Source organism: Pipistrellus hanaki, assembly GCF_964339955.1.
Source record: "Pipistrellus hanaki genome assembly, chromosome: 8".
NCBI lineage: Eukaryota > Metazoa > Chordata > Mammalia > Chiroptera > Vespertilionidae > Pipistrellus > Pipistrellus hanaki.
In genome coordinates this window covers 10,620,902-10,635,856 of record NC_140510.1, presented here as the reverse complement: position 1 = coordinate 10,635,856, position 14,955 = coordinate 10,620,902, and the positions used below count along the sequence as shown (strand labels likewise).

At 49.8% G+C, this 14,955-nt stretch overlaps 1 protein-coding gene across 1 annotated transcript in view; it reads left to right on the top strand.

Moving 5' to 3' along the window:
- The window catches only part of MARCO (macrophage receptor with collagenous structure), a 31,580-nt gene that overhangs the window by 4,914 nt on the left and 11,711 nt on the right, over positions 1–14,955 (top strand). The window contains exons 2-7 of the mRNA XM_084892227.1: positions 6,651–6,752; positions 7,539–7,760; positions 9,012–9,047; positions 10,937–10,981; positions 12,098–12,142; positions 12,434–12,532. Of these exons, the coding sequence (XP_084748353.1) occupies positions 6,651–6,752; positions 7,539–7,760; positions 9,012–9,047; positions 10,937–10,981; positions 12,098–12,142; positions 12,434–12,532 (549 nt within the window). The remainder of the gene's footprint in view (positions 1–6,650; positions 6,753–7,538; positions 7,761–9,011; positions 9,048–10,936; positions 10,982–12,097; positions 12,143–12,433; positions 12,533–14,955) is intronic.

Below are 14,955 nucleotides of genomic sequence, written 5' to 3'. Positions count from 1 at the left end.
AGCAGCTAGTGTGAGCAGGGCTGGTGCCATCAATGGGTGTGAGCAGTGGCTGCTGGCCCTGATTGCCCCTCAGGATCAGGGGGAGGTAGAGAAGCCCTAAGGGTCGTTTGGGGCCAGTAGCTGCCACTGGCACCTGCTGACAGCACCAAGCAATCAGAGCCAGCACCAGATGCCTGTAGCGGGTGCTAGCGGACCGGCACTGGCAGCAGGTGCAAGCACTGGGTGGGACCGCAGCACAGGGGAGCAAAGGATATTCAGTAACCACAAGAGGCTCACCCTGATGACAGTGACCGGCACTCTGCCTTGGTCTGGAACCCTCACTCACCTGCTTCACCATTCCACCACAGCCAACACCCACCATGTTCAGGTGTGCCCCTTGGTGGTCAGCGCACTTCATAGCAACTAGTTGTTCTACTGTTCAGTCTATTTTCATATTATGGATTTATATATATACTAGAGGCTCAATGCTTAAAATTTGTGCACTTGAGGGGGTTCGTTAGCCCGGCCTGTGCTTTCTTGCAATCCAGGACCGCTCAGGAGATGTCTGACTGCTGGTTAAGGCCCTATTGGGCCTAAACTGGCAGCCAGACATCCCTCTTACAATTCAGGGCCATTGTCTCCTAACCACTTGCCTGCCTCCCTGCCTGATCACCTCAACCACCTCTGCCTGCCTGCCTCATTGGCCCTAACTGCTCACCTGCCTGCCTCACTGCTCACCTGCCTGCCTGATCACCCCTAATCACTTGCCTGCCTGATCACCCCTAACTACTCTGCCTATCTGCCTGATTGCCCCTAATCACTTTGCCTGCCTAATCGCCCCTAACTGCTCATCTGCCTGCCTGATCACCCCTAACTGCCTCTGCCTTGCTCCTCCCAACCCCCTGCTGAGGCTTCGTCCAGAAGGATATCGGAATGACGTCCGAAGGTCATTCAGCTGTCCAGTCTAATTAGCATATTATGCTTTTGTTATTATAGATAGATATTCTATTTTCTTTGGAGTGATTGTAAATGCTATCATGTTTTAATTTTGATTCCCACAGGTTTATCAGTAGTTTGTAGATATGTGATTGAGTAAGAGAGTGAGAACAGACATCCTCATCTTATTCCCAATCTTAGGAGGAAAGTGTCTGTCTCACCATTATTTATCAAATTAGTTTTAGGTTAGAAAAAGCTCTTAATTGATGTTGCGGGAATAAAACAGTCACTCAGAAATGCATTGATAAGGCACTTTACTTCTGCAGAAGGATACTGCAACTAGCAGCAAAAATGAGCAGCACTAAGCTTCCCTTTTATCCATGACCGTTACTGCACTGAACCCAGACTGACTTAGGGCTTAGTTCCACAATCTGGTGTGAATGTCTACCCAGTGGTTCCCAGCCTTTTTTTGGCCAGCTTTACATAAGCATCTCTAAAATCCTGAGGCCTCCCTCTCCGTGACGTATAATTCGTATTATTTAAAAAGTGAACTGGCCAGGACCGGTTTGGCTCAATGGATAGAGCGTCGGCTTGGGGACTGAAAGGTCCCGGGTTCGATTCCGGTCAAGGGCATGTACCTTGGCTGTGGGCATATCCCCAGTAGGGGTTATGCAAGAGGCAGCTGATCGATGACTCTCTCTCGTCGATGTTTCTGACTCTCTATCTCTCTCCCTTCCTCTCTGTACAAAATCAATAAAATATATTAAAAAAAAGAAAAGAAAAGTGAACTATTCACGTGGGGGAAGCCTAAAAGACTTGGTCTAAACAACCTTCCAAAGAATATGACATCCATGGAAGAAAAAAATAAAAGAACAAAAGGTCAGTTGAAATACTGAGGAAGAAATCACTAAGAAATTGTTAAAAAAAAATAATATGATGTGATATGAAAATATTTATACTAATAAAAGGGTAATATGCTAATTAGACAAGACATCTTCCAGATGTCCTTCAGGACAAAGCCACAGTGGCAGGGGCCACTGTAAGGCGGTTAGGGGCAATCAAACTAGCAGGGGAAAAGCAGTTAGGGGCGATCAGGCAGGCAAGGAAGGGCATTTAGTGGGTGATCAGGCTGGCAGTGGAGCAGCTAGGGGGCAATCAGGCTGGCAGGCAGAGGTGGTTAGGGATGATCAGGTTGGCAGGCAGAGGCAGTTAAGGGCGATACGGCTGTTAGGGAAGCAGTTAGGGCACCAGGTTGGCAGGCAGAGGTGGTTAGGGGTGATCAGGCAGGCAGGCAGGTGAGTGGTTAGAAGCCAGTGACATTAGATTATGAGAGGGAGCAGGCCAGACTGAGGGATCCCTCCCAATGCACGAATTTTGTGCACTGAGCCTCTAGTAGCAAATAAAGTTTCAAAACATATAATTGAGAACTGAAATGCATAAATATATCACTATATTATTATACTGTATATGAGGCCCCTAGAACCATAAGAAATGCAAAAAATTCTCTGTTAATAACTCATTCTTGCATTGCCCCCCTGTGGGGCATTAGCCCCTGGTCTAACCTGAGGAGGGTGGTGCAGCAAGGGATGGGGACCGTTTCAAATGCTTTGCAGAAAAGTGGTGCAAAACTGCTAGTATGTCTTTGTCTCCCACAGGAATGTTTGTAGTGTTAACTACCTGTTAAGCTTTAACTGCTGCCAGAAAAAGGGAAGCACTATGCCTTTGTCTTTTCCAGGAAGGGAGGCCCGGATTGATTTGAGGACAAAATGGAGGGGAGGTTATAAAAGGGAAATGTAGTTAATATCTAAACTATAACTTTTGATAGAAAAGACTTCCTAAATCTTACACTTAGATATTTTGTAGATGTTCCTTTTTTTAAAAGTTGAGGAAGTTCTCTATTTCTAGTTTTCTGAGAGGTTTTATTATGAATTTATTATTATGAGAGTTGAGATAATGAATTATAATTATGAGAGCTTTATTCTATTGTATTTTGTCGACTGCTTTTTCTGCATCAATTAGATAATTATGTAATTTTTCTGCTTTAGTCTGTTGATTTGGTGAATCATAGTGATTGATTTTTGTATATTGAACCATCCTTGCATATCTGAAAATCCCATTTAGCCTTGATATATAAATTATTTTTATACATTGTTTGACATGGTTTACTAATATTTTATTAAGAATTTTTATGTTAAATTTCATGAGCGACATTGATTTTTTCTTTTCTTTCCTTATACTGTCTTTGTCTCATTTTCATGTCAGAGTATTCCTGACCTTAAAAAAATAAAGTTAGGAAGTACTCTCTACTCTTCTATAATCTATAGGAGATTGTATAAAAATGATGCTTATTCTTTATTAAAGTTTTGTCAAGATACTCCAATAAAATCACCTGAACCTGGTTATTTTTTTTCCAGAAGTTTTAAATTAAAATTAAATTTATTTAATAATTATAGGTATTCACATTATCTATTTCATATTGACTGAGTTTTGATAGCTTATGTTTTTGAGCAATTGACCCTATTTCTTCTAAGTTATAAACAGAGTTAGTTATTTCCTTATTTTCTTTTTAATTGCTGCAATATCTGTGGCACTATTCTCTGTTTTATCCCTGATATTATGATTTGTACCTTTTTAATAAAATCTTTGTCAGTCTTGCTAGAGTTTTATCAATGTTATTGGTTTTATTCAAAGAACCAGCATTTTGTTTTGTTAATGTATTTTTTTAATGGTATTTCTATTTTAAATCTAACTGATTGCTGCTTTGATTTTTTTTTTCTAATCCTTGCCCAAGGATATATTTATTGATGAGAGAGAGAGAGAGAGAGAGAGAGAGAGAGAGAGAGAGAGAGAGAGAGAGAGAGAAACATCCTTCAATTGGCCGCCTCCTGTATGTTCCCTGATTGGAGATGGAGCCCATAACCTCAGTATGTGCCCTGACTAGGAATCAAACCCTCAATCTTTTGGTGTATGGGACATTACTCCAACCAACTGAGCCACCCAGCCAGGACTGCTCTGATCATTATTATTTCCTTTTTTTCTGGTTGCTTAGGGTTTACTTTGGTCTTCTTTTCTAATTTCTTGAGGTTGGAATTTAGTTTATTGATTTGAGATCTTTTCTCATTTGTAATGTAAGCATTTAGTCCTATAAATTTCCTCTTGGTGCTGCTTTAGCTATATCCTATAATTTGATATGTTGTATTCTCATTTTCACTCAGTTCTTTTTTGTGTTTTGTTAGTTTGTTTGTTTAATTTTCTTTGAGACTTTATAACCTTTCCATTATTTAAATGTGTTTGGTTTATTCATTTTTTGACTAAAATAAAATAAAAACAGACTCAGATAGAGAGCAGACTGGCAAATCTCTCAAAAAGGGGAGGGGAGTGGGGGGGGGTGAAAAAAGAGAAGGGATTAGGTTAAAAAAAAAACAATACCGATTCATAGAGACAAACAAGAGTATGGTGAAAGGGGATGGGAGAGGTAGAAGAGAGCGTGGTAGGATAAATAGTGATGGAAAGAGTCTTGACTTGGGATGGTGAACACACAATACAATACTAGTGTACAGATGATCTATTATAGAATTGTACACATGAAACCTATATAATTTTATTAACCAATGTCACTCTAATAAATTACATAATAAAATAAAATAAAATAAAATAAAATAAAGTCTTTAAAAATTTTTTTCAAATCTTTTGGGGATTTTCCTATTGTCTGTATGTTACTGGTTTCTATTTTTATTCCAGAGAACATACTCTATATGATTGTTCATTTTACATCTTGTTGAAGTTTGACTTATGACCCAGGATACGGACTGTCTTGGTGCATGGAAAGAATGTGTATACTGCTGTTGTTGTGTGGGGTAGTCTATTAATGTTGATTGGATCCTGTTGCCTTGTGGTGTTCAATTCTTCTATGCTTGTGCTGATTTTTTGCCATCAACTGCTAAGAGTGAGTTGTTAAAGTCCCAGATTATAATTGTGGTTTTATCTATTTTCCTTTCACTTATATCTATTTTTACCTCAAGTGAATGGAAGTTCTATATTTTTCGGTTTCTTATAAATAGTATATAGTTGGATCATGATATTTAAACCACTTTGCCAGTTTCTATTAGCTATAACTTCTCTTAGTTTTTGTTCATCTAAGAATCTTTTTATTTCCCATTGATTCTAAAAAAGTATTTTCATTGGATATAAAATTCATGGTTGATAATTGTTTTTTCCTTTCAGCACAGGGAAAAAATAAATGGCACTTCCATTTGATTTCCATGGTATCAGATGAGAAATCTGCTATCATTCAAGTTGATATGCCTTTATAGGCAATGTGCCATTTTTCTCCTGGCTGCTTTTAAGAGTTTTAGTTTTTCTTTAGATTTTTAATTTTCTTTTAATCTAGATTGTTTGTTTACATTTTACTTGTAAATTAGTATTGATTTTTTTTGCTTATATCATGATTGGGTTTTCTTAATTTCTTGAATTTGTAGGTTTATGTCTTTCACTAAATTTGAGAAGTTTTCAGCCAACATTATTTCTTTGAATATTTTGTCAACCTTACACTCTTTCTGGGATTTAAATGGCATCAATATTATGTATTTTGTTATTGACTCACAGGTCTCTAAGGCTAGGTTTGTGTGTGAGAGAATTGACTGCTTTTCAGATTGGATAATTTAAATTATCTTATTATTTAGTTTATTGATCCTTTTTTTTTGTCATATATATTATACAACTGAGGAATGTCCATGGAAAATCATTCATTGCAGATAGCAAGGTGCTATATTATATGTAATATGTTATCATTTATGTGAAATTAAAAGAAAAGTAACTGGACTTAGGAGAGTATGGGTATTATGTTTCTGAAAGCAAGGACCACCCTCTTCCAGCTATGATACGTGGCACAGATGTTTGTTCTGGGGAGGAAGGGCACACCCCAGAATGCTAACCAAGCCCACCTCCTCATTTAGGAGCTCAGGGGGTTGAGGTAAAATCATTAACTCTTGTAATGCTCTCTATATTCTTCAATTATATTAAGAATGTTATATATAGATGTTTTATTGATTTTAGATAGGAAGGGAAAGGGAAAGAGAGATGGAAATATCAATGATGAGAGAATCATCAATCAGCTGCCTCTTGCATGCCCCACACTGGGGATTGAGCCTGCAACCCAGGCATGTGCCCTGACTGGGAATCGAGTCATGACCTCCCAGTTCACAGGTCAATGCTCAACACAGCCACTCTGGCAGGGTTTATTAAGAATGTTTTACTGTTATAATTTCAAAAGCTAAAGACAAAGAAAACAATGGCCTGGATATGAATTCCAGGTTTGCATCTTAAAACCTAGTAGGTTTTTTCAACTTCTCCAAACCTTTCTCCTTATTTATAAAGTGGAAACATGCTTCTTTTCTCTGGGTTTTAAACAAACACATCTATGTGCTAATTCAGCTGATAAACATCTTCAGAGAGCACCTTGTGGCCGGGCGCTGTGCTACCAGCTTAAGGACCACCCTCTTCCAGCTATGATATGTGGCAACGGTGTTTGTTCTCTTGGCCATAGAAATGAATGCACTACAATGGCACTTCCTGTGCTGGGGCAAGAGGGAGGGTTTGAGGGTAGTAGACCTTTGTTGTCCTCTCCACTCAATTTTGCTGGGAGCCCTCTGCTCGCTCACACAGGGGATTCTGGCAGCCTTGGGGCTCCTGCTCCCCTCCCTTGACAGCAGCCACCTTCCCCCTGGTCGTTTCAGATCCAAAGCCCTACAAGAGAAAAGGGATGAAGTGCTTCATGGTCATAGTGGTCACCTACCTGATTCTGCTCTCCGCGGGCACCGGGCTGCTGCTGCTGAAAGGTAACGCAGGCTTAGTCCCTCGGGGAGTGTCCAAACACGGCCCTGACCCGCAGAGCTGCAGCTGGAGTGCAGAGCCCTGGGGCCACTGTTGCCCCTGCTGGAGGCAGAAGGGGGAAGAGTGTGTTGTGTTGCATGTGTGCATGAGGGTGTGCATGTGTGTGTGCATGTACATGTGCATGTGTGTGTGTGTGTGTGTGTGCATGTGAGAGAGAGGAGAAAGAATGTGCATGGAAGCCTGTGTGTCCAAAGCAGTGAAGGTGCAATGCTCTCACACGGTGTGCCGTGTGCACCTTGTGTCAAGGTTCCAGCCTCTGTGCGGGAAGGGGCTTTGCTGACCAGTGTGCATTTCAACATGACTTGACTTTCAAAGTGTTCAGGTCCAAATGCGAAACCGATGAAGCAACTCCACCGGCAGACACTGAAGTCAGCAGGAACAGCATGTGCCCAGTTGCCACAAACACATGTTGCATGCACATTCAAGTCACACATGAAAAAGTCAGACCAGCACAGAAGTTGTCATGCATTCACCCATAGAGCAGGCAGGTGACACTGTGGGTACATGAGTGTGAACATGTAATGTCATGCTTGCGTGGAGCACACATGTGCAAGGTATAGATAAAGCTCTGTGCCCGCACGGTCCTCACAGCACAGGACCGTGTCTTCAGGGCCCACGGGAGTTATGCGCCTGCAGCACAAGCCTGTCGGGAATGGGACCAAATGCCTAAACGCCGGGCTTTCCTGCGGTCATAAAGAAGCTGTGTGTGTGTGTGTGGGGGGGGTGTCCAGTTCTGTATCTGCAGGAGCACCTCAGGGCCCTGGAGATGCACTTTGACAATGGAACGCTGGCCGCTGAGGAGAGCCCGTCCTTTGCCAAACTCTGGTCGCCGCACAGCCCTCCGCTGCCTGCGGGGGCTACGAGGCTGCAGGTGCTGCAGACCCAGCTCAGCCAGGTCTGCGCCCAGCAGGAGCAGCTGATGCAGCAGGTGGACAACTTCACCCGGAGCCCAGGTCTGGCCCCTCCCCTCCGGATGGGGACTCCTCAGAGGAGGAGCTGCTAGTTCGTGGGCCCTTGTCAAGGGGGTTTTGGGCCTGCATTTCCTTCCCTGGCAAGGTCTTCCCAAACCCTGGCCTGGTATGGAACCCTGGAGTTCAAGACAGGGGTGCGAGCCATCTGAGAGGGACATGAAGCTGCAGGTCCCATGGGCTGCAGACAGGGCGGTGGGAGAGTGGGGCCAGGAACATAGGAGTCACAACCTGTCCAAGCAGAGTGTGACCTCAGGAGCCAGCGCCTGGAGCAACCAGCCTCAGGCTGAGTCTGAGTCACAAAGCCGTCAGCCTGATCCAGAGTGTGTCTGAGGTCGGGTAAGACACAGAAGCCGGGGTACCTCCCGGGACCCCATCGTACATATAAGGAATACTGGAGGGGAAAGGACAGCTGGGCCTGCAGGGAAGACAGACCGGCTTAGCAGGTAGAGCCACAGGCAGGAGGAAGTGGAGCCAAAGGGGTCCCTTTTCCCTGACCCCCTCTCTCAGGCTGTCCTAGAGTGGGAAGGGCTAATCCAGCACAGCCGGCTTCTGGGTACGACCTGGCTGCCTCAGGGCTGACACTGTTACCTGAATCCCGGGGCCTTGCCTGTGTCTGGGTGTGCTGGGGCCTAGGACAGTGGTCGGCAAACTCGTTAGTCAACAGAGACTCAGTTTGCCGACCACTGGCCTAGGAGGAGCCTCTCCAGGGGCTGTGCCCACGGTCCACGTGCCGGACACAGGAGCTGGAGGGCAGGACCCGGAGAGGCTGCTGCTGCCCCAGTGAGCAGAGATGAGAGCCCAGTGGGGACGCGAGGGGATGGGACAGTGGCCGAGGAGCAGAGCCCAGGCTCTGGCGCTCACACACAGGCCCTCTGCCCCTTGGGAGGACTAGCTCTGATCACAGGAGGCCCTTCCTTTAACCCGAGGCGCTTGCCCCGCTGGTTGGGATTCAGAGTCTTCTGATGCCCAGGGGTGCTCTTCGGGGTCCCGCACTCTGGGACTCGCAGAGACCTCAGGCTCTCCTGTGTAGACCAACCGAACATCTGGCCCTTTGTAAGGACTCCTCCTGATGAATGCCGGGCTCAGCTCCTGTGGCCAGTGCCCTGGCCGCAGTGCTGCCTTCCCAGAGGGCACTCTGGTCCTGTGGCCAGTGCCCCGCCCGCAGTGCTGCTTCCGCAGAGGGTGCTCTGACCACACCACAGCTCTGGCTGACCCTCTCTCCTTCCCTCGCAGAGCTCCTCAGGACCAAAGGCGAACGTGGCGCTCAAGGTGGGTTCATTCCCACTCCGACCCTCTGCCCTCCCGAAACCTTCTCCCCAGCCCGTGGCCAGTGCCTTTCTGGGCCTCCACACCTGCCCCCAGCTCACCTTCCCTGGTCCCCACCGCCTCTGCACCCACCCCTGGTCCAATGGGAAAGGGCTCCCCGCCAAGCATCACTCGGCTCAGACAGCCCAGTGCGTCCCTCAGCGGGCCTCTCCCCCAGGGCCCCAGCTGCAGCTCCTCCTTTGTCTCCCATCATGCTCTCCCAGGCCTATCACCTGACACCAAGCACTCAGTGCGCCTCTGGCTGTGGCCACCATGAGGACGGCAGGCAGCCTGTGGGGCACGCTGGTCTGCCAGGTGCCAGGTCTACTCCTGCATGGCCTTGAGCCAGTTATGAGTTTTTTGGACCCTTGGCTGCTCCCCTGGTAGACAATAATGGAGATAAATGTGCGTCCTTGCAGGGTTGCTGTAAGAGTCCAGGGAGGTGACGTGAAATGTCTGACAGTAACGGTGCTCTCTGAGGACGGAGCCTGGGCTTAGCTGCCTGTGCTTCCTCCCTCAGCACACACAGTTACATACACACATACAGTTACACACACACACACAGTCACACACATTCACACACTGTTACACACACACAAACACACACATACACAAGCCACACACACATACACACAGTTACACACACACAAACACAGTCACACACACACATACACACAAACACACACATACACAGTTACACAAACACACAAGCACACACACAGTTACACAGTTACACAAGCACACACACACATAGTTACACACATATACACAGTTGCACACACAGTTACATACACAAACACACAGTTACACATACACAGTTACACACATGCACACACAGTAATACACACACACAAGCACACACAAACAGTTATACACATACACACAAGCACACACACACACACGCACACACACACAAGCCCTGGCCCCTTCTCAGCCATGAATGCCAGGCCCTTTGGGACCAGGAAGACCTAGGAAAAGGAGCAGAGACACCACTGAGCCAACCACCAAGGTGGGTGTCCGATGCCTCTCAGTGCCATTGTTCATTCAGCACTCACGGAGCACTCACATACCCACGCACAGTTACACACATACACAAACAAGCACACACATACACACACACAGTCCAGGAGCTGAGTGTGCCTGGCCGTGCTGGCACCCAGGTCTTGCCCTTCAGAGTCCAGAACCTTGAGAAATGGATCAGTTATTTCGAGCCGCCAGTCCAGGTGTTGGGTTACAGCAGCCAGAACGGACTGAGGCAGGACAGGAGCCCTGTCTGTCCTGCCTGCGAGCCGTGGAGAGAGAGCTGCATGTGTGTGCAGCAGTGACGGTGCCATGTACCCCGACCTGCCGCATGTTCCGTGTGGCCGCCCTGTGACCACCTGGGGGCAGCCCTGTGGAGCTGGTATATCAACACCAATTTACTGACCGGGAAGGTGAGGCTTGAAACCACGGGTGCTGGCACGGGGTCCCCCTGCTGCTGCGGGCCCAGGTGTCCGGCTCAGAGCCCGAGAGAATGCCTTTGCGCCTTGCCCACCGGGCCACTGGCTCCTTGCGGGAAGGAGCGCTGTGCTGTTTGCTTCCTTCCGCACCGTTTGGCTGGTCCTGGCGCTCAGTGAGTGCTGAATGAACAATGGCACTGAGTGGCATTGGACACCCGCCTTGGTGGTTGGCTGTCTCAGTGGTGTCTCTGCTCCTTTTCCTCAGGTCTTCCGGGTCCCCTGGCATTCATGGCTGGGAAGGGCCAGGGCGGCCAGGGATACAGTGCAGCCACTGATACCTGCCCCTGGTCTCCTGGCCCATGGTCCTCTGTCTCCTTGTCCCAGAGACATGCTGAATGCCTTTTTTTTTTCCAGGCCCCCCAGGACCTCCAGGCCTGCCAGGAGTCAAGGGAGAGGCAGGTAAGTGGGGCCAGCATGTGTGCCGGCACCCCCAGCAGGCTCCCAGACCAACACTCAGCAGGCCCTGTGTGCCGGAGGCCAGCTCCGTGGGCAACCTGGGTGGCCTGGGAATGCTGAGAAGAGCCCTGTGTTGGGGGAGGGGGGCTCTGATGAGGCTGGAGGGGGTGGACCCTCCAACCCCCTCCTCAGGGCCCAGGCATCCCAGCCTCTGAACATCACCGGGGAGTCAAGCTCAGTGGCGTAGTAGGGACTCCAGGGTCAGACACACCTGCCTGCAGCATGTACTAGCTCCGTGGTGCTGGGAACATTCACTTACGTTTCTGAACCTCCGTTTCCTTGTCTGTAAAATGGGATTGCGTGTGCTTCTGAGGGTCACTGGAGGATTAGCAGTGATGACGAAAAGCCCACGATTGTTTCTCTCTTTTAGGCTGTAGCCTAAACCTGCCCAGCACCTCACAAATGACCATGGCATGGCTGGGGCAGAGAGTGTGGGGAGCTAGGCTGCACTCCCCCTGGGAAGGGGGCAGGCCAAAATGTCAGAGCCCATGACCCTTACAGCCCAGTCCACTCTCCACTCGGACTCTCCAACCTCCCGGTCCCTGGAGGGGCTGGGGCTGCTGACATGTAAAGAGGATAGAACGGTGTGAGGAAAGGAGCTGAGGGGAGGGTAGCCAGCAAGGGCGGGTACACAAACCCACAGTCACTAGGCCTCCGGGCCATTGGGCAGGAAGAAACACCTTCAGTTGTGGGAGGGAAATCTGTCAGCAAATAAAATCTTTTTGGAGGAACTAACAGGGGAGAGGGATTTAATAGGGTCCCAAAGAGTCTCCCGTTCTACGTCTGCAGCAGGGGTTTTCCAGGGAGGTTTTCAGGGGGGAGGGTGGGCAAACAATGGGAGGATCTGATGGTGCCGAGAGGAACCTACACGGGCCCCTGCACACCACGTGCTCACACACGCATGCACATGTGCCTCTGAGTGTGCGTGTAAAGAGGAGACACAGAGGCGGAGAGAGAAAGAGACCGCCTGCGGGGTGCCTGGCCCAGGGCAGGGCCCAGATGCCCGCTGACTGAAGACCCCAGGCCGCAGAGTGACTGATGCTCCCTCCTTTCTCCCAGGTCTCCAAGGACCGCAGGGTGCTCCAGGGAAGCCAGGAGCCACTGGTAACTTGAGCTTTCTCTGCTTGGAATGAGTGGGCATGGGTCCAGGCACCTGTTCATCCGTTGTCCCCTTCCCCTTGGCACCTCCCCAGCCCCAGAGCACTGGTGCCCTCCTACTGCCCTCTTCTCCGGAGTCTTACTGGGCCACCGTGAGATTACCCACGAGATAAGCTACCCACTCCAGATTTCCTCTGGGGACGTCCTTCTCTCCCCAGAATGCCCCCTGCCCACTGCCCAGGAGCCCATGCCCAGGAGGATGCTGGGAGCCCACCTCACCGGCCATTCCCTCCGCAGGCACCCCAGGACAGAAGGGCAGCAAAGGCGATGGGGGTCTCACTGGCCCCAAAGGGGATGCTGGCGCTAGGGGAGACAAAGGAGACCCCGGCCTCCCAGGTAAGGGCCTTGCTGGGAGTGGGTGCCGCTGGGAGGCCTGGGGGCTGGGCCCACTCTATGCAGCCATGTCTGTTCGGCACCTACTGAGGGCGGGGCTGAGCTCTGCCTACCAGCGTCCTGAGATGGGAGGTGCGGTAGCTGCCATCCAGGTGAGCCAAGGGCAGGAATGTGGAGTCAGAGCATTGCAAAGGGACAATGTGTCGTACCGGGTGGCACCTGGGGACAGGGCAGCTAGGAAGTCACAGGGAAAGAAAGTGAGGCGCCCAAGTCGGTCCTGAAGTGGGCGTGGTGACCCAGTTCAGGTGGGGCCTGGGGGGAAGGAAATACTCTGCTCCAAGATCAGACAGATCTAGTTCCAGTGTGGCTCACTAGCTGTGTGACAAACGACCTAACCTCTCTGAGCCTCCATTTACTCACCTAACCAAAGAGGAGAACAGCATTTGCCTTTAATGAGGATGAATTACAACAGGAACATAAGACATAGCAGAGTGTGCTTCTGTCACCGCACACTGAGGTCACGTACATGATAAGGAGCTAGTACACTTGCCTTGGGGAGAGAGCCCTGGGCAGGGCCGCCAGCTGCCCTCAGGTCTTAGGAAGGCACCTGTGGGGGAGAAAGTGGGCTCGCTCTAGTGGTGCCAGCAGGACGAAGACCAATGGGCAAAAGTTTCAGGAGAAGCAGTTGTGCGGGGGTGAGCGAGGAAGAGCAGGGAAGGCTTGGGGCTGCCCCCTGGTGAATGAACAGACCAAGGCTTAGGGACAGCAGCTGCTGGGATGGAAAACAAGGTGCGGAGTTCCTCCAGGAGGGACTGCAGAGTCTCCTTGCACCAGGCGGGTGGTGGACAGTTGGCCTCAAAGGTTGGTTGCCAGGGTGGCACTGCCTGAGCCAGAGAGGGGGCAGCAGCCAGGCCTGTGGGCACCAGGCCTTTCCCAAGGAGCCTGAGCATCCTGTTTCCCATCCACTCACCATGCCCGTAGGAGGCACTGTGTCCACACCCGGCACAGCCTGGGAACACTGTGGTGAGCGAGGGGAGACGCGGCAGTTTCCGTTCTCCGGAAATCAGACTCTGGCCTGCTCTCTTCTGCCCCTGATCTTCCAGGACCACAAACCCTCCACCCACTGCGTGCCACACTTGGGGAACAGGGCTAGCCCCTCACGTGCGACCTGCCCTGGTGGTACTGAGCTTTGTCCCAGCAGACAGTGGTGAAGGCCCAGGGGCACGCTCCATTGTCAGCTGTGAGTGGGAAGGTCTGCGGTCAGACCCAGCTGTGATTGCTCAGTTGGCACCTGGTCTTTGTCCCGATGCGGCTCTGCTTCTAGGGTTGTCCCCTCTGATGGAGACATGAAGTTATCCACCAGGCCACACCCAGAAACCCCATCCAGCCCCTCAGTGGTCACAGTGTGGTGGTCCTGGCTGGCCCAGAGCTGTGGGGCCCCAAGCAATTCCTCCAGGGAAATCACTTTTAGTCTCTTCTAACGAGAGCCCTTTGGCCTTTGTGCCCAAGCGAACTCTCTGAATGGCCAAGAGCTGCCTTCTTACTGTCTGCATCAAGGTTGCTGTCACACTGTCAACTCTAACCAAGCTCTTCACATTCGTTTTGTCTCCCATCGAGAAATAATCATTCTTTAAGGACCCAAAGTGTCTCCAAGAAGCTGATTCTCCGGTCTTGTCCCTAACATCACTCAAAGCTTAGACTCAGAGAGTTTTGTACAAGCTGCATCTCTCCTCCTCTTCACCAGGGAGAAAGCCTCGGGCCTCCTGGGCCCTCTCCAGCTCTGATGCCATACCTGAATGGTATGGGCATGGAGGCCTTCAATCGATTCTATCCCCACAGGCCAGCCCCAGGGCCTGGGGGAGATGCTCAGCTGGGTCGTGGCTGACGGTGGAATTCAGCAGCTTCCTGAACCCCAGCCAGCCCGTGGGTTCCTGACGAGCTGGCCTACGTGGTGTGCTGGCAAGGGCCATGCAGCCCGCCCTCAAACCCCACTCTCCATGTGGGGAGGGGCTGATGGATCCTTCCCTGTGAGGAGCCGCCCTCAGTTGATATGCACCAGGCACTGGCAGGAAAGAGGAGGGAGCACCGGAGGATTGAGGAGTGGACTGGCCAGGGCAAGCCTAGAATGCTGATGACAAGTGGAAAATTTGAAACCTTGGGCACAAGGAAAGCTGGTGGCAGGAACCCTGGCAGGAAAATGAGCTGCTGCACTGTTTTCCTCTCCATCGATGCTTCACGGTTTTGATGCTCAGCATTTGGGGCCTGCCTTCTGGAATATTCGGATTTCAGTTTGGAAGGCTTATAAAAATAATTCCACAAGTAAGCCGGGCAGCATGAGTTGAGCCTGGGCTGTGGTCCCTCCCAAGGGGATCTGAGCACAGATCTGGGCCCATAAAGCCAGACCTTCCACTGCCCAGCAGCCAGGC